The 20838-nt window shown below is 32.4% G+C and overlaps 1 protein-coding gene and 1 pseudogene across 2 annotated transcripts; one reads left to right on the top strand and one right to left on the bottom strand.

Moving 5' to 3' along the window:
• Positions 1–640: 640 nt before the first annotated feature.
• On the bottom strand, positions 641–2802 carry LOC132051829 (6,7,8-trihydroxycoumarin synthase-like). Of its 2 annotated transcripts, none has more exons than XM_059443103.1 (3): positions 1865–2802; positions 1216–1678; positions 641–1043 (listed from the first exon to the last, which is right to left on the bottom strand). In XM_059443103.1, the coding sequence occupies exons 1-3, from the start codon at positions 2744–2746 to the stop codon at positions 871–873; spliced, it is 1518 nt and encodes a 505-aa protein (XP_059299086.1). In that variant the 5' UTR covers positions 2747–2802; the 3' UTR covers positions 641–870. The 2 variants fall into 2 exon arrangements, with proteins under 2 accessions (XP_059299086.1, XP_059299157.1); XM_059443174.1 differs by having other exon boundaries at positions 772–1043; positions 1243–1678; positions 1865–2798.
• A 13531-nt stretch (positions 2803–16333) lies between these two features.
• LOC132051753 (6,7,8-trihydroxycoumarin synthase-like) lies at positions 16334–18603 on the top strand (annotated as a pseudogene).
• The last annotated feature ends 2235 nt before the right edge of the window (positions 18604–20838 follow it).

The following is a 20838-nucleotide window of genomic DNA, read 5'->3' as shown; positions in this document are numbered from 1 at the left end:
TCCAATCAAAACAAGAATTTCTTCTACTTCAAATTTGAAGAAACATCACCAAATCTTCAACGCAGCGAAAGAAAGGAATGCCCCAAACCAAACTAAATAAATATCGTTTTTAGATTGTTGGAAAATATATACCAAGAACACAAAAAATATATGAAGAAGAATACAAAGATGAAGGCTTGACAATGTGAACAATGAACACAGAATTGGAGGCTTGAAACACGTGCGAAACGCTTTCCTAAAAATGATATTTGCTCCCTCTCCTATACTAGATTGCTATGGGATTGTATGCAAATAGTTTTAGTGGATATGACAAGCCTGTGGAAATCTACAATGAGCAAACAGTGGAAAAATCCGTCTTAGGAAAGCAAGAACTTTTCTGATTTTTAAGTGCAAGATTTTTTGTTGAAGAAAAAAAGTTTTTTTTGGAGGAAGAACAAAGTAATGTTAAAAATCTCACTTCAAAAGGCAAGATCACTCTTTTAAATAGACAAGAGCGGTTATGTAATTTTGAAAGGAAACTTCCTTTCATAAAAGACACCTTCTCAAGTAAAACCCTTTTGTAAATAAATATTTATATTTAAATAAAATCCCAACAGGAAATGCTTGCTTTGAATTAGTACAAACTATTTTGAATAAATAATGCTTGATCAAAATTTAACTTATCAACTCAAAGGAAAAATTGTCCATATATTCATTTCAAGAATATATCATTCGGTGATTTGATTCAATTCATAATCGAAAAAAGGATATTTACATTACTAATTATTACATGTGGGGGGTGGGGAGAGAGGGGGGGGGGGAGCATTCTTACTAATATTTGTATTTATTTCACATTCTGTTCCGCACGAACTAAAAACTAATTAGTGTAGTCTACATATAACTTTTTGGGACAAGGCAAAGATCATTTTTCTTATGCACAGTAATCCCAGGCAAAATATCTGTGTCGATATGTTCTATCTTCATCCCAAAAGGCAACTCCCAATCAAATGCATATAGAAGGTTTGATAGTATAAGCTCCACCGTTGCAATCCCAAGTGCAATACCTGTAGAGACGAATTCAAGATTTAATTTTTCATTTAAGATGAATTCAAATTTTTGAGTTCTTTGAAAATATGAGTTCAAAACATGATAATTATATATCTACTATTTTTCCTAATTTTCATGTATAGTCGATGTCTTAAATAAAAAAAAATTGGTTTCAGTTGAACTCATCACGTAAATTATATATTCGCCATTGAATACCTGGACAACCTCTCCGGCCTGCTCCAAATGGAATCAACTCAAAATCTTGCCCTTTAAAATCGATTCTACTGTTCAAGAATCTCTCGGGTATGAATTCATCTGGATGTTTCCAATACTCAGGATCTCGTGCAATAGCCCAATAGTTGACATAAATTGTTGTTTTTGGTGGAATGTTATACCCTTCTAGTATAGAATTTTCCATTGCCTCTCTTGCCACTAGGACTGGAGCTGGTGGATATAATCTAAATGTCTCCTTTATCACTGCTTTCAAATAAGACATGCTTCGGGTATCGTCTTCATTCACAATACCTTTCTTCCCAACTGATTTTCTAATTTCTGCTTGAACTTTCTTCATGACTTTCGGATTCTTTGCCAAGGCTGTCATTGCCCAAACTACTGTAATTGCGCTAGTGTCTGCTCCTGCAACAAATATATTCTACAAAACATTTAATTAAGAGAAGAAAAAAAAAAGGGATCCTCAAATCATTAGAAATTCCCAAATGAATAGATTAAACACTTCTATATGCAATATTTATGATTATAACTTCAATATACCGAATTACCGATGATGTAAATTATTTTTATAATGCTAGTGCATACATTTAAGCATAATAATAAGTACCATGAGAATTCCCTTTATGTTGTCCAAAGTGAGTTTGATTTGAGTTGATTGCTCTTTCCTCAATTGTAGCAAAAGATCAATGATATCTCCTTCCATGGATTTTGGCCTATTGGAATCAAGATGTTGCTGAATGAGTTCTTCATAAAATTCATCCAAATCCTTGAAAATTTTCTCAAGTCTATTTGCTAATCCAGTAAGTTTATCAATCCAACTTATAGAAGGAAAAATATCAGAGACAAAGAATTTAGCCATAATTGCTTGAGTTTCATGTAAAATTTCATCAAATCTCCTCCTTTCAAGTGCTTCTTCATCAAACCTAATACCAAAAGCAACTCTACAAATTATTGTACTTGTTAGTGAAATCACTATATTGCTCAAATTGGTAATTTGTGACGTAGCAGCTTGTTCCGATATTTTTTTGATCATTCTTGAGACTTCATCCTTACGGATTGGACTAAAAGATTGCACTTTCTTGAGACTAAATAGATGAAGCACACAAATTTTTCTTATTTCTCTCCAATAGTCATTATAAGGTGCAAAGGCAGTATCATGTCTATTGTAAGACAATCTTTGTTGGCAAAGAGTAGAGGGTCTACTACAAAATGCTAAATCTTGTGTCTTCATTACTTCTTTTGCTAATTTTGCTGAAGAAACCACAACTATTGGAGAAGAACCAAGTCTCAATGAGAAGATTTTTCCATATTTTTTGGAAAGTTTCCAAAAATAGAGATGAGGTGTTAAACCATCATATTGATGCATATTTCCTATGAATGGCAAACCTAAAGGACCTGGTGGCAGAATGGTATTTCTACTCATTTTGGCTTTTTGACGAAGAAAAATGAAAATAATAGGAAGAGCTACTAAGAATAGAAAGAACATCATGATTTTCTTGTCTCACTGCCAAATTCTAACTTCAAATGTCAAATAAATAGATCTTTAATTAAATTGCTCTTATAGTACACTATTTTTTCCCGATTGAAGTGATATTTAAGAATGACATCACTACTTAATCTCGAAGCTGTTTAGGTATGCAATGACATAACCTTTTTAAATGTTTTTGGCTTTCCGCTCTGAGACTGATCAAAGATTTAGCCTTTCATATTCTTAGCATTGAACTCATTATATTTGTAAAGTTATAGGTTCATTTATGTGTAATATTTATTGTAACTTTTATGAATTTTTACTCATATATTTATAGTACTGCAAGAGTTCAGATGAACCCGATGCCAAAATTCTGCACCCGCCTCTGTTTCCTCTTGAATACGATCACTTAGAATTCAAAAATGTTTATGAAGGAAAACATTTTTAGAAACTCTTCATTTGATGTTTTCAACCATCCCAACCCCTGCGTCCTCTTCCCCCTCTTATAGTATTTGTCTAGATTATATATAAATATTCTTAAGATAATATTTTCTGCTTCGTTAGAAAAATCAGACAAACAAATTGAATCAGACGGATATGACAAGAATTCTTTATGCCTCAAAAAATATTGCAATTAAGTCATCAATGACCTCCTTCCCACCCTTACCCTTTAAGGAATCAAACGTGTTATCACTGAACTAAACTTTTTTCCTTTCTGCAAAATTTTACCTCATTTTGGATTAGTCAGTATTAATTCGTACATAACATTTGAGAATAATTATGTCATAAATAGATAGTATTCTGTTGAGTCTTTAATTCCAAGTGTGATGACTGCATCAGTTGCTACAACTTTCAGGTCTCGCAAAAGCCAACTTCTCTCTCAATTATGCGAAATTAGATAATTTTACCCTTCGTTAAAATAGTTGGTCTTGAGTCTACACATGTCGTCATCAGAGTAGTTCAAAATTGCGCTTTTAAACTAATCTTATTTTTCTAATTATTTTAAATTAATATTTTTTTAATCTCAAATAATCTATCATCTATCCAAATTAAATTAAATGGACCAGATTTACCTTTACCCTATACACATGATTTAATTTTGCCTCCTATACAATGTGTATGATTCATTCTGCCTTCTTCACACAACTACCCCCACCTCTCCACTGTTTTGCCATTTTTTTTTTTTTTTTGCTGACGATTTTATTGAAAGAGTTTAAAGTACAAGAACTAAAAAGCAAGAAGAGTATATCTAAACAATATTACCTTGAAAGTGCGGAGATAGATCTAAACGGTACTATCTCCAAATAGTCATTGTTTAGCTGATCAACTAAAAACATAGGAGGATTACCCCAAAAGACAGATTCTCCCAATGGCAGTACTGATCATCAGTTATTTTGCCATGCTTTGCCAGGGTACGCAACTTCATTCGCCTCCCGGAATAGGTGCTGAAGTGGTGGGTTCTCCATTACGTCCATTAGGAACCTGCAATCATTCAACATATTTGTGTGAGCTTCAATAATTATTTCATTGTTCAGGTGCCTTACTAGTGTGTCGCAATCAAGTTCCACTATTAGTCTTTCAACTGTTTTGCCATTATTATTAATCTTAATATATACTCAAATGATCAAAAGACACATTATCCGATTTGCTAACACATATCATTATCAATTTGTAATACTCCCTCCATCTCATTTTAAGTAATGCCCTTTGAAAGAACGTGAGTTAAGAAAGAAAAAAAAGATTTTTGAAACTTGTGGTTTAAAACAAGTCATAGAGATTTGTATGGCTATAAGATAGGTAAAATGAAAAATTTAAAGGTAAATTATTTCTAATCGATTTTATTTGTTCTTTCACTTCTGGCAGCGAATCCTCAGTCTCTCTCACTTCTCGTTATTATTTTGTTCTTTTAATTGTGAATTTATGGTTATTTTTGGTATCTTTTGTTTTGCTTGTTATGTCGTCTATGGTGAATTTATGGTGTTTCACTGCTTTGTGTTACTATCTTGTTGATGTGAGTTTCTTGCTACTGTTTTGATTGTTGTAACATGATATGTGGTGGTTGTGAATTTGTTGTAATTAAATGGGTAGTTGTTTGAGATCTCTATGTATATGGAAAAAAGAAAAAGACTTTTATCATACCTGGTGGCTGGTGGTTGTGCTGTTATTTTTCGTTGTTTGGTTTTTAACGTCTTTGTCCTACAATGCCTTATATTTTCTCTTTAATTTTCGTAGATGGCGGATGAAACTAAATTAAGTGTTGCCGATTCAATGGTAGCATACCTCATACGGATGATCGATAGCAATGATACTCACTTGACACCCAGGTAACAAAGAAAAGAAAAGAGATGCAATCTAGATCTGTTGTTTGGGGTCATTTTAAGAAGATTGTTGTACAGGGAATTGATAGAGCCAAGTGTAAGTATTGTAAAAAAGATCTTGCTGCTGCAACTGTAAATGGGACAACGGGATTGAGACAACATTTAGTGAGGTGCAACGCATATAAATCCCTTATTAAACCTCCCACTCAAAAAAAGATACATTTTCCTTCTAAGGATAAGAATGAGATAGAGGAGCATTGGGAATTTGATCAACAATTAATTAGAAGGGCTTTAGTTGAGATGATAATTATTGATGAACTACCATTTAGCTTTGTAGAAAAGGAAGGCTTCAAGAATTTTATGAGTCAAGCCCAACCTCTATTTCAAATTCCTTCCCGTAGAACAATAACAACGGATTGTTATGAACGTTACAATGAACTGAGACAAAATTTGAAGAAGTCTTTTAGAGAAGCACATTCAAAAGTTTGCCTTACCACAGACACATGGACATCATTGCAAAAAATTAATTATATGTGTTTGATTTGCTCACTTTATTGATAAAGATTGGAAGTTGCATAAAAGAATACTTGAATTTTTGCCCGTCACTAGTCATAAGGGCGAGCACATGGCGAGACTATTAGTAATTTATGCGCTTCATTGGAACTTGGACAAGGTATTTACTATTACTATTGATAATGCTTCTTCAAACGATGTTACAGTTAGAGAATTGTCTAAACAATTAAATATGTGGGGAACTAATATAATGGATGGTAAGCATCTTCACGTGAGGTGTATGGCTCACATACTTAATCTAATTGTGCAAGAAGGTTTGAAGGAAATTGATGCTTCTGTTAAACGTGTTAGGCAAATGGTAAGATATGTTAGAGGATCTTCGGCAAGAACAAGAAGCTTTAAGAAATGTTGTGAAGTTCAAAAGGTGGGATGTGCTAAAACATTAATTCTAGATGTGCCTACTAGGTGGAATTCCACCTACGCGATGTTGAACACGGCACAAAATTTTGAGAAGGCATTTGATAGGTTTGATTTTTTTGATGAGAATTTTAAAACTTATCTTGCTACTCATGTTTGTGAAGATGGAAGTGTCGCAGTACGCTTGAATGTGATGATTGGGTGAATGTAAGGAATGTGATAAAGTTTCTTGAAAGATTTTACGAGCTCACCGTAAAGGCTTCGTGGTTCACATTATGTTACCTCTAATGTTCATTTTGAGGATATATGTGAGCTTGATGCATATTTGAAAGCGTGTGTAGCAAGTGAAGATCTTAGTTTGAGTAACATGGCTGAGCGGATGAGAGAAAACTTTAGGAAGTATTGGGGTGATCCTGAAAAGATGAACAAAATGATTTTATTTCTTCCGTATTGGATCCTCGCAATAAGTTTGTGTATGCTAGCCTTGCACTTGAAGAGCTATTTGGGGAGGAAGTTGGAAAGAAAGTAAGCGAAGGAGTGTACGATTATATGAAATCTTTGTTTGGAGAGTATCTAAAAAATTATTCAAGAGCATCTCATCATCAATTGTCTCCTTCTGTATCTACTTCATCTCATGATACATCTGATGTAACTTCTAGTTCCGGGTCCTCTTCAAGTGTGAAATCAAATGCTTTGAGGACTAAGCTTCACTTGAAGAAACAAAAGGAAGATTCTGGAAGTGGGTGTGCTAAATCCGAGTTGGATAAATACATTGGTGAAGAACAAGAGCCAATAGATGAAAGTGAAACCGCCGTTGAGTTTAGTATCTTAGGTTGGTGGAAAGTTAATGCTCCTAGATTTCTGTTCTTTCGAGTTGGCTCGTGATGTGTTGGCTATTCCGATTTCTAGTGTGGCATCGGAATGTGCATTTAGTACCGGTGGTCGTGTACTTGATTCGTTTAGAAGTTCGTTGACTCCTAAATGTGTGCAATTTCTTATTTGTGTTCAAGATTGGCTTAGGAAAGAGACTAAATCTGTTAGTGTGGAAGAAAGTTCGGATCATCTTGAGGAACTTGAACTTGGTAAGATTTTGTATTTTTTTATGTGTTTTAGTGAAAAAATAATATACTTTTTTATGTTGTATGACATATTTGATTAAATTATCTTTAGACATGGCAAATAGTGGAAGAGATCCTTGCATTGTTGATGTATGATTGCAATTTGCTTCTTTGTTACTAGTGGTAAGTTCAATACTTTATTTTGTTGTTTTGTTCTTTTATCTTGAAAGTTATATTCTAACTTTTGATTTTATCTATTTTTTGCTATTTTCAAGTTCAATCATGCCTTCTAGACCTCGCTCACAAGTTTGGGAACATTTTGTGATGGTTCAAGACAATGAAGAAGGGCGTAAAGCTAGGTGTTTAACATGCGGTGCGATACTTAATTGTCATAGAGCAAATGGCACATCTAGCTTAATGAAGCATATTGAGAGATGTCTTGAAGATAGGCGGATTCACCTTCAACTTTAAGCTTATGTTTTGAATTTTGTGAATTTCGGACTTAATTATGATTGTTATGTGAGACGATGGATTTAACACTTATGTTTTGTATTTGGAGCTAAAATTTAGGACATTTATGTTGTTTGGCCGTTTGGCTATTTGGCTGCTGCTCATTTTATCGTTATGTTGTTTGTGTTGCTTGTTTTTGTCTTGTACGTTGTTTGTTGTTGGTTACTGGTTTTGAGCATTCAGATAACTATTGTTGCTATTGCTACCGAAACTATCTTTGCTTTTCGCCGCTTCTACTTAATCTTCTTCTTTGCCACGATTTCAGTATCTTCTTGACTTCTTCTTTGAATCTTCTTTGCCACGCTTCTTCTTCTTCTTCGAAGCGTGTATTCTTGCCATGATTTAATTTGTGGTCTTCTTCTTGAACCGTAGTCTTCTTCGAAATCTTGCCGAAAGACCGAATTGAAAACACCGAATTGAAAAAACCGAAATCGAACCGAACCAAACTTCAAAAAACCGAAACCGAAAGAACCGAACCGAATTAGTTTAGTTTGGTGTTCGGTGTCCACCTTCAAAAAATCGAACCCGAAATAGCCGAACCGAAGTATGAGAAAACCAAACCGAAGAACCGAACGCCCACCCCTAATTTGAAGTGTATTATTACGATCGATCACGATTTCGTGACGGTCTGTGGTGGATATAACATGTGAATATGGTGCGTTCGAGTTTAAAATTATATACCACATCCCATTTGATATTATCGATTTAGATATCTAATATTTGTACTTGTTACATTAATCTTTTTAACACGTATTTAAGGTCCGAGTCACAAGTCATAACGTTTTGATAACTCCATAAGTTGTTAACTAGATCTGCCCTTCGTGACGGAAAAAAATCCGTTACAAAAATTTTAACCTTCTTGAAGTAATATTATTAACTCTGATGGTGATGATACGAATGAAGGTGGGTTCCTAAATAAAATTTCGGGCACGATCCACTAAGCGAGCTATTACTACCTACTCAGCAAACTCTTAATTAAATCACTAAATTGGATAAACAGATAATCATGCATAAGATAATTAAGAATATTTACATTCATACACGTGTATCTACACAAACAAAAATCCGTTACAGGATAATACATGATAGCAGAATTGTTCATATTTAACGGAGATATAAAATATTCACTCTTGACAAATTTAAAAATCAATATTACTCATGAATATATTTAGCGGATTATTTTAAGGGGAAATTTCGTAAATATACGATTGGGTCACTTATATTGCAAAAAAATGAATTGAGCTCCTCTCCATTTGTCTTCTCTCCATTTTCCCCAAGTTCTACCTTGGATTAGAGACACATGGCATGAGTTAGAATTAATGGCTAAGATTTAATTGACTAAACCAACTCCCTAACCATGATTTACATAATTAATAACTTATCCATAAATATATTAAAAATATCTTCTCTCTCTTCCTATTTTAATATTCCATTTTTTTCAATTACGACAACTCTTTAATGGTGATATTTTACTGAATATAGACAAATCTTTCAGAAATATACAATTACCAATTGAACAATGGGGTCTATATTATGTGAAGTACTAAGCATCATAATTGAAAAAAAAAATGGAAAATATCACTAATTGAATAATGAGGTAAAAATATCACTAATTGAATAATGGGGTCTATTTTTGCGTGGGGAAAAAAAATAAATGAGAAAATTATCGGGTAAAGAAAAGATATTTTACTACGTAGGAAAAGTAAAATAGGAAGAGAGAATATATTTTAATACATTTATGGATAATTTATTAATTATGTAAATCATGGTTAGGGAGTTGGTTTAGTCAATTAAATCTTAGCCATTGATTCTAACTTATGCCATGTGTCTCTAATCCAAGGTGGAACTTGGGAAAAATGGAGAGACGGGAAATGGAGAGGAGCCCAATCCCAAAAAAATGGTCCAAAACTTACATTGCAAAGCTCTAACCCAAAACTCACCTCTTCTCCCCTATCTCTGCACTGCCTCCTTCTTTTTCGTTTTTTTTTTTAATAATTTTTTTTTTTGTTGGAGTTCGCCACTGCCTCCTTTTTTATTTTATTTTATTTTTTTAAAATTTTTTTAATAGAGTATTATAATTCATATACCCATATACACCCATATACACTCATATACAATATTATACAACATTATAATCCATATACTCATATACAATATTATACAAAAATTATAATCCATATACCCATTTACATTCATATACACCTATATACAAATATTATACGCCCATATACAATATTATAACCCTTATATCCATATACACTCGTATGCAATATTATACACCCATATACATTCATTTACAATATTATACACCTATATACAATACTATACAATATTATAACTAATATATCCATATACACTCATATATGGATATGAGTGTATATGGATGTTTCAATTAGATTTTATCAAAGTTTTGGTTACTATTGCAGTTACACGGACGTGTTAGAGCCTTTCTCCAATTTATGGAGAAGTGTGGAAATCATTCCAGAACTGGAAGCAGCACGATCAAGAAGCACTATATATTGATATTCAAGCATTATGTGTTTTGCACGCAGCACTTTAGGAGACCAAGAACACTTAGGCAGCGAATCCAACTACAATTCTCTCTTGCTGTAATAGCAACATAGTATTCAAGAGTACCATGAGAAGAGGGCCATGAGAATTCTGAGTTGGTGAGTTTTCCAGTTGAATATAGAACCGAAAGATCGGCGAGAGTTACTTTTAAGATGGTCCTTGCTTATCATTGAGGCTCATCATTTTCTTCCAAGCCCATCAATGTATAAAAGCACAAAGTTATTTGAGAAGATAGTGAAAGAATAAGAGAAATGAAACATGCCAAAAGAAAGAGCTTTTTAATGGATGGCAGAAGCAGCCTGGCCCGAATACTATCCAAGGGTAAGTATTTTTTTAACTTAGCCATTCATATTTGAGAAAACGCTTAAACTAATTTATGGCCTCTCGTGTGGCAACTAATTTTGAACAAACAATAGTTTTTAATTTAACATTCTTTTAACAACATGATGCTCACAATTAATTTACAATTTAGATAAGACTGTAAATGGTTAAGTTTAAGTTGCAGGATTCTAAGGGTGTGTTCGGTATGAAGGAAAATGTTTTCCTGAAAAATGTGTTCTTAGAAAATAAGTGAATTTTTACTTATTTTCTCATGTTCGTTTGCGTAGCGGAAAATAAGTGAATTTCTTACTTATTTTCTCATGTTCGTTTGGTTGGTAGAAAACATTTTCAGGAAAATACCCACCCAAGCCCCACAACTCCACCCCAACCCCACGCCCATTTTTTTTTTTTTGAAGTATTTAATTTTTTTCTGGATTTTCTAAACCACCACATCCCCCCTCCCCCCCCCCCTCCCGGTGTGGACTCATACCACACCAACCCCCACCCCCACCCCCCACCCTCAATTTTTTTTTTGGAGGGGGTGGTGGGGTGTCTGGAAAGGGGGTTGGGGTGGGGCAAAAAACCAAAAAAAAAAAAAAATTCAAAACTTTTTTTCAAAACAAAATAAATTTGGGGGAAAAAAATCCAAAACTTTTTTTTCAAAACAAAATTAAATTTTTTTTTAGGAGGGGGGTAGGGGTGGGGGTGGGGGGTGGTGGGGTGGGGTGGTGCAAAAAAAATCAAAAAAAAATAATTCAAAACCTTTTTTTTTTCAAAACAAAATTATTTGTTGTCAAAAAAAAAAAAAAAAAAAATTCAAAATTTTTTTCAAAACAAAATTATTTTGGGGTTGGGGGGTGCGGGGGGGGGGGGGGGGGGGGCAAAAAAACAAAAAGAAAAAAATTCAAAACTTTTTTTTCAAAATAAAATTAATTTTTTTTTGGGAGGGGCTGGGGTAGGGGTGCTTGGGGTCGGGGCTGGGGCAGGGGTGCGTGGGGTGGGGTGGTGCAAAAAACAAAAAAACAAAAATTCAAAACATTTTTTTCAAAACAAAATTAATTTTTTTTTGGGAAGGTGTTGACGGGGTGGGCGGGGTGGGGGGTTTGATTGCGGGTGGGGGGTGGGGGGTGCAAAAAACAAAAAAAAAAAAAAAAAGTAAAACTTTTTTTTCAAAACAAATTAATTTTTTTTTGCCGGGAGGGTGGGGCAGGGGTGGGTGGCGTGGCATAGGCATGGGGGTTGGGTGGGGTGGTGGGAGTGGTTGGGGGTGGGTTGGGTTGTTGGTGGAATGCACTTATAGACTTGTTTTCCTTATTTTTATTAGGGAAGTCATTTTCCCCATTTTTGAGGAACTTGTTTTCCTAAAAAAAATGTTTTCCAAAATTTTTGACCAAACCATCATGGGAAAATTGGAAAACATTTTCCGGAAAATGTTTTCCTCCATACCGAACACACCCTAAATCTTGTAGTTTCGTTCTTTTGTATTCATTTGGTTATCTCATGGGGACATAGAGATGTTATACTTAGTGTTACGCCCTATTTTGAACGGGTCCAAGATAGTTTGCAACTTCCCGGTTCTTCTAACTGGTTTTAAAAGGGTTAGAGTCGCCACCTAATTTTTAAGGGAAATCAGGAAACCTATATGTATTTGTGTGTCTACTCCATTTTTAGTCCACGAAACATATGAGATTCTAGAGAAGGATTTTATTTACCCCGATGGGAAGGTATTAAGCGTCCCTCAGAGCCTGTCCGAAGACAGTCCTTAAATTTAGTTTAACTGAACACTAGAGGGGGATTATCTATCTATTTGTCATTATTATTACCTGTTTTCAAAATGTTGTGATTTCATGAAAAAGTTACACTAGGTGATAATATGCTAAGTATATGCAGAGTATAAAAATGTATGTATTTCAACTATAAAGTATTTTATAAATAATGTATATCGATATAAATGTACAAAGGAGTGTAAAGAGAATGTACCTCGTAAGTATAAAAGTGTATCTTTGGTATAAAGAGTGTATATTTGTTAGTGTAAAGAATGTATATAATTATGTAAAAGATGTATAAAAAATATGAGAATATGTAAAATAGGTATATCAGGTATATAAAGAATGTGTGTTTGTGTATATAAAAGAATGTAAGTATATGAAACATATAAAGAATATATTTTAAATATAAAAGAGTGTATATTAAATAAAAAATGTATAAAAAATTGTATAACTAGATATATCAATGCATAAACAATGTAAAAAGGTTTTTAAAAATATTCATTGGTGTAGAGATCTTATATAACAAAAGAATTCAGAAAAAAGTGAAGTCGATTTGATTGTTTCTACCGTTTCGTAAAGAGTGTTTGTTTAATGAATATCTTATCAAAAGAGTAAGGAACAAAAGAATTGTCAAAAAAGTATTGGTAAAAAATAAGTATTAAGGAATTGTGGATTAAAAAAAAATGAGTGAAAATGTGTAATACCTTTAAAGAATAAAAGATTTGTAAATGGACGACTAAATATTTACCTAGCATCAATTAACTTAACTAAAATATGTATTAGTGTAAACGAAATAATATAAAATGTACATTGTATTAAAAGTGTGTAAAGAATATGAAATAAAGGATGGACTAGTGTTTTTGCCTAAACGCCAAAAGTGTGAATTTAATTAACGAATTATTTATACCAAGTCAATTTAATCTATTTATGAAATTATTGATGGCCTAAGTCTTGCCTAAAGCGAATGACAAATTTTAAGTTAAACAAACAAGGCGACAAGTAAATAAATATGTCAGCCCGTCATTCCAAAAATAAAGTTTCCACTATACTACGAGTTTATGTTTTGTATAGTTATAAAGAACGTGGAAAGTAAAATACAAACAGTGATTCAGATTCCTTCCGAGTATCGTCTTTGAGATGTATTTCCCCGTACCTATATAAGCACTTGGTAAAAATGTTAGTAAGAGAATAAATAAATATTTAATGAATTAAAGAAATGATAAATAAACTTAAAATTAAAAAAAAAAAAAAAAACTGTCTTTTGTACATGGGAGGCCTTGGAAATAGACGAAAATTTCTTCATCGGCCAAAAGTGTAATATTTGTATTAAATTGAAAGATGAAAGAAAAAATGTGTTAGTTAAAATAATTTGAAAAAGCAAAAAGTAAGGGATTTGACATAAAGTGTTAAAAAAGTGATTTAATAGAAAGTCTTTGAAAAATGATTTGACACAAGGTCTTTTGACAAAAGGGAGATGAAACTTGTTTTGACCTAGAATTGGTGTAGTATACACGATATAAGAATGTATATGTATATGATATGTGTAACAAATATAAGAATGCAAAATATATATATATATATATATATATGTAAATATAAAAATAATGTATAGACAATGTAGATAAAATATAAAGAACAAAATGTGTAAAAGAAATAAAAATAAAATGAGCATTTAGTGTTACATTATTGACAAAAAGGTAAAGAAATTGCTTGCAAGTGTAGAGAAAATGTTAAAAAAAAAAAAAACAGATAGGTTATGTAAAAAAATATAAATAAAAAGCATGAAAAATATGAGACAATGTATGGATAAATGTAAATAAAATGCATGAATAAATGCAAAGGCAATGCGTGAATAAATTTAAAGGGACAAAAAAAATGTAAAGGCAAATGCATGAATAAATATAAAGATGATGCATGAATAAATGTAAAGATAAATGTATGAATCAATGTAAAGGAAAATACGTGAACAAAAGTAAAGACAATGCATTAATAAATGTAAAGATAAATGTATGAATAAATGTAGAGGTAAAGACATGAATAAATGTAAAGATAAATGCATGAATAAATGTAAAGGCAAATGCATGAATAAAAAATATAAAGACAATGTATGAAAAATATAAAGACAAGACTGAATAACTATAAAGAGTGAAAGAAGAGGCTAGTCTTTGCTAGTCTTCTTGTGAAAAGAAAGTGTAGAGAGAAGAAAGAATGTATGTGTCAGTAGTGTGAAGTGGTCTGAAGAGAGAGATGTTGAGCTTGTTAGAGAAAACTAAACCTAAACAAAAATCCGAAAATATGTACCTCAAAAATAGAAATGCCCCCTCCCCTTACTTATAATATAAAATGACCCCATATATTATCCAAAAAATAAAAGAATGCACCCCTTTGTCCCCTTTACTCCTTTTAACCCGTGTATAAAAAATCTATTAACCAATGGATGAAGAACCCAACCCATCACTTTAAATGTCACCTTTTTAAAAAGTGACAAGACCTTGACTTGATCGAATTCTTGCTCTACGTTTAAGAATTAATTGTTTTAATTTTCTATAAACTGACGGATGTACTAAAATTTAGTAAATTAATACATGTATAAATACTAATGTAAGTATAAAATATAAATATTAATGTATAAGATACAAAAATGTACTGCTATAAAATAAAGAAACAATTATTAATTGCGCAAAATGGTAGTATCACGTTGTACATGTGCAAAAATAATGATTCTTAAAAATGACAATAAATTGATAAAATTCCTAAAATAAGGATAATTGCCGATAAATTGTCGAAAAATGCAAAACAGTGTAAAAATGCTATTTCGTGCTCTTTAACGAATCAAGCCCCCTAGAAACGTTAATTTTAAGCATGGTGAGCCAAAATTAGGTGTCAACACTTAGCATTTTAAGTTGAGTTTCAACCTACATTCTTAGGAAGGAGCTTTAGGGAAGGATTTTTAAATGATAAGAAAACCAAGACAGTAAAAATCATATTGATAATAGCCTTTTGGTAGATCATTTTCCCTTTGGCATAGGATTTTTGTCAACGGTTTTATATATTGGAGCTTGAAGTTCCTTATGCTTAACGATATTTCAATGCAAATATTTTAGTTTCAGAGTTCGAAAATAATAACATGAATTCGAAATAATGAAGCTCGCAATGAGAGTCAACATTTGTGTTGATGGTAGTTTTATTAATCACTTTATGACACTGGTTTTGTTAGTTCGATGAGCCTGTGATCGATTTGCTTCACAATCTAGCAGATTTTTTTTTTTTTTTTTTTTTTTTTTTTGTAGTGATGAATTCCAGTATTGCATTGAGAAGAAATCAGAGTAGTTTTGAAATAGAAAAAGAAGTAAAGCGAGAAAGAGAAGATAGATCGCCTGTAGATGCAGAGCAGAATATTGAATTGTCACCTGAAGATTAATCTTTTTACAAAGAAGATCTTATTTTCAAGGTCTTCTCTTTTCATTGTCCCTTGCTTAACATTGAATAATTCCTACGTCAATGTTTATCATTCCTCCCATTTACTTGCTTTTGTTAGTCCTTTAATATGTATGTATATCGATAGGCTTTTTCACTTGATTTTTCAATGAAAAAGGTGGAGCTAGATTTAATGGTTAGATATAGTTTTCAAGATTGTGTAAATTGTACCTTTTATCTTGTGAGTACAAGCATAAGATGAGAATTTAAAGTCCAAATTGCGTCCTGAGGCTGTATCGATCTTTGGTACTTTTTTGGTACTTTTGTTATTTCGGGACAATGAATTTATGAATTGCATTTCTCTATTTTAGGTTGCTCTTACTTATTAGATTATTGGTCAATGTTAAGCAAAAAGAAAGTAATCTTGGCATCTTGCCTACTACATGTAATAGCATACTTTAATTGACTGAGAAAGCCATGTTTAATTTTTCTTTCGCGCGGTCAAATCCACTAGTACATATGTAAGAAAATAAATGCGAGTTTCATGACTTACTCACTGTGAATATTTTGACTATCGTATAAAACTTCGTATTCAAGTGGCCATGGAAACCCGAGAAGGAAAAACAAATGAAATACGTACCTTTTTGAAAAAATTGATTGCAGTCCATATAAAGTCCTCCTTAAATCATTGAAGTTGAGTTTAAAGATGAAAAGAAACTAATACAAGGTCTATAAATTGCAGTAAGTTTGAGATATATGTCATAACTAAGAAAAAAATGATTATGATATCTCTACTCTTAATAACCTTTCCTATGGTACTCAAATTCCTATTTTTCCTAGCCAAAAAGGCTAGGAAAAATGTTATGCCACCAGGTCCTTCAGGGCTGCCTTTTATTGGAAATTTGCATCAATTTGACAGTTTAAACCCTCATCTTTATTTTTGGAAACTATCCAAGAAATATGGAAAGATATTCTCATTGAAAATTGGTTCAGCTACTATGGTCGTAATTTCTTCAGCAAAATTAGCAAAAGAGGTAACAAAAATACAAGATTTAGCATTTTGTAGTAGACCCTCTTTTCTTGGCCAACAAAAATTGTCTTACAATGGTCATGATATTGCCTTAGCACCTTACAATGACTATTGGAGGGAAATGCGAAAAATCTGTGTTGTTCATTTGTTTAGTCTCAAGAAAGTGCAATATTTTAGTCCGATTCTTGAAGATGAAGTTTCAAGAATGATCCAGAAAATATCTCAACAAGCAGGCGCTTCACAAACTACAAATTTGAGCAATATAGTAATCTCACTAACAAGTACAATTATTTGTAGAGCTGCTTTTGGTATTAGGCATGATGAAGAAGCACATGAAAAGAGGAGATTTGATGAACTTTCAACTGTGGCACAAGAGATGATGGCAAGATTTTTTATCTCTGATTATTTTCCTTTATTTGGTGGGCTTGATAAATTATTTGGGAATATTAGTAGACTTGAGAAGAACTTTAGGGATTTGGATGAGTTCTATGAAGAACTCATCGAACAGCATCTTAATCCCAATAGGCCAAAATCCATGGAAGGAGATATTATTGATCTTTTGCTACAATTGAGGAAAGATCAATCTACCCCAATTGATCTCACTTTGGACAACGTAAAGGCAATTCTTATGGCAAGTGATCAATTATATATGTCTATAGTAGAAGTGCTTTTAATGGTTATATATATATATATATATATATATATATATAGATAGATAGCAAATTGTTTGCTTTATTTCTAAATTTTAAGTGCTATGCAGGGATGACTTAAAGATAGTGTACACAAGTTAAGCTGACACATAATTACTTACTTGCATATACAACTACTGTATCTAGCTATTGAAATCTTTCATTTTCCTCTAAATTTGATTATTTTGTAGGATATATTTACCGGTGGAATGTAGACGTTTAGGATGGCAACGGTATAGTAGTCTGGCTAATGATGGTCCTTTCACTTTGATTAAGAATCCAAAAAGCTATGAAAAAGTGCAAGAAGCCCTTGAAAATAAAAATCAGAAAATCAATTGGGAACAAAGGCATTGTCATGTTTGGAAGATGATAATATCCAAACTACTAAACATGAGTCATATCTCAAAGCAGTGATAAAAGAGACATTTAGATTATATCCACCAGCTCCACTCCTACTACCAAGAGAAACAATGAAAAAGTCCACACTAGAAGGATATGAAATTGAGCCAGGAACTATAATTCATATTAACGCTTGGGCAATTGCAAGAGATCCTGAAATATGGGAATATCCAGAAGAATTTATACCTGATAGATTCTTGAATAGTGATATTGATTTCAAGGGCCAACATTTTGAGTTGATTCCATTTGGAGCAGGCCGAAGAGGTTGCCCAGGTATTCAGTAGTAGATGTATAATTTACACGATAAGTTCAATTGAACCCACAAATTTCTATTTAAACTATTGGTTTTACATGAAATCATGAAAAGTAGTAGAAATAACATTTAAAAAACATCTTTCTGACTCTTATTTTACAAAGATTTTAAAATTTCAAAATTATAAAGAATAAATCTTGAATTTGTCTCTCTGCAGGTATTGCACTTGGTGTTGCAACAGTAGAGCTTATAATTTCAAACCTTCTTTATGCATTTGATTGGGAGTTACCTTTTGGAATGAAGAAAGAAGAAATTGATACAGATGTTTTGCTTGGACTTACGATGCATAAGAAAAATGCTCTTTGCCTTGTCCCTAAAAATTATTTGTAGAGTACTACACCTAGTCATATAATTTAAGTTTCGATATATCCATTAATGAATGGGAAGAGTGTTTCCTCATTACCTATGTTTAAAACGGTACGCCCCGTTTTGTGCCTTGTCACTTTTGTTATAATGTTTGTGATAATAAAATTTCACATCTAACTCTTGAGGGACTAGGTGATTGTTTATAAAAATTAGCGTGTTTTTTATGTAAAATTTTACAGTGTGTACCTGATTGAACATTTACTTGTATCATAGTACTGAAAACATAAGAGGAGTGACCTTGCGCACGTGAGAAGGCAAAATTAGTTGATTTGCACCGCGAGTGAGATATAATGGGGCTTAATCCATTTTGGAAAAATTATTTTAGATATTTTAAGCTTCCCCGAATATGTCCAAGTACAAGCTAAGGTTCATTCCCTGTGAAAGCCGTTTCTAATTAACACCCAAACTTTGCCACCTTAACTATACACGCAGGTTCCGATTTCGCTTATCAATACGCAAAAAATACCCTGGTGTTCAGTAGTGGTTTGTTGCCATGATGCAATGTTAATTCGATGAGTTGTTTTTCTGTTTCCCTTGTTCTTGATAATATCACCATACCTTCTGTAACAAATATGACCAATGCATTATGCAAGAACTACGCAAAGCCAACTCTCTTTTTCTAATCTTTATCTCTAATCTTAATCAATATATAATCTCTATCGTTAATTTTCCTAAGTGAGTGCTTGAATCTAGAATTGACAAGCATAAGAGGAGTGAACGTATGGAATTTTGTTAATTAGAAGGGAACAGGTTCCATCATGATGTTTGGAAAAAGGACTTGCCAATTTATACACGCATCAAGCAACCTCTTATAAAAGGATCTAAAATATATGTACCTATAGTAGCGAATTTAATTTCTGGGAATACTATACATTAATTAAAGAAAAGTTTATAAAAAATGCATTAAAGTGTTGAGAATTGATCCCCTGCCTCCTCTTGATAAATAACTAACCAAGATCTAAACAATCGCATCATTAAGCCTTTATTATGCGCCAAAGCAGTAATACTAGATTTATTCTAGAAAATATATACATAAATTATCTAATTTTGCAGAAAGATCATGGGTTCACGTGCCCAAAAATAACACAAATTCACGCCTGTGTACCGGTAGTATAATTTTTTTCATCCTATCAATAAATTATATCATATAAGGTTACATACCAGTTTTACAAGATAATCAATTACGAGTACTTATCATGAAATTTACGTGTATTACCTAATTAATGATTGTGTAAAAAAATTAAAATCATTAGTGCATCAAAATTTAAACTTATGAATCCCTGATCTTCTTAAGTTATCGTCAGTGGTGACTATATTATATAGTATGTTTTTATCTTTTCCTAAAAAAGTACTTAATAGTAGAGAACTCTCTTATGCACAAGTGGAGGTTGATGAAATGTTATTATTGGGTCGATCCACTTAAAGGGTGTTAATTAGTTCGTTAGTATTATTATCCAAATAAACCGTACTAATTTTCCATGAATACAACGTAATGAGTGCGTGAAAGTACGTATTCTAAAAAAAATTGTGAAAAAATACAAACGGCCCGTGATAAGATTTAAGTAATTGAAAAAAATACTATGAGTAGTAAGAGAAGCTCAGTAAGTTTTAGGAATAAGGTCTTCATCTGTTTCATGAGAATTTTTAATTACAACTATCAGTTCAAGTTGTTTAAAAATATCCACTTCCACAAGGGAAATTCCACAATTCACTTGAAATAATTCTCTTCCACAAGTCGTGCAACATACAATTGTTTTGATGATAAATTTAATAATTATGGATTTTGGCGTTAACGATACATTTGTTTTGATTATAGATTCGCTTCCACAAGTTTTTGAAGCATCATCTTTAATGAATGTAATGGACTCTTGGGTGACACAAATATCTAGAAAACGTGCAAATTGTTGATTGCTAGAGGACAAGGGTCTGCTTTCAAGCCTTAATTTTCCAGACCAATTATTTTTGTCACTTCATGACCTATGTCTTTACAGTAGGTGTCATTTTCAACAATTAGTATCTTAATTAGAATTGTTGAGTTCAAGTTCTGAATATGAAAATATCTTGTTAGGAAGCACTTTTTCCTTAAATGAGCTTTATGTGAAGCCCAAAACAAAAGGCCTTAATTTGTTATTGGAAATTTCTTGTTGCAATCGAGAAAAAAAACATGAAAATCAAACATGATTTGAGGGGGAAAGTTGCATTAAACTTGATTTGAGTGATAGGTACTGCCATTAGTTCACTAATATTTGTTCCCACTTCACTTTCATCGTTCAATTTTGTAACTATATTATATGGTTCGTATAAAATGATCCAACAAGAAAAACAAAACATGAAAATGAATTACGTAAAAGATTTGAGTATCTACCTTCTCCAACTTTATACTAAAAATCTAACTCGCTAGTCGCTCCCAAAATATCAAACT

This window comes from Lycium ferocissimum, chromosome 1, assembly GCF_029784015.1.
Source record: "Lycium ferocissimum isolate CSIRO_LF1 chromosome 1, AGI_CSIRO_Lferr_CH_V1, whole genome shotgun sequence".
In the NCBI taxonomy this organism is placed as follows: domain Eukaryota; kingdom Viridiplantae; phylum Streptophyta; class Magnoliopsida; order Solanales; family Solanaceae; genus Lycium; species Lycium ferocissimum.
The sequence above is the reverse complement of the archived record's forward strand: the minus strand, read 5'-3'. Positions and strand labels throughout refer to the sequence as shown.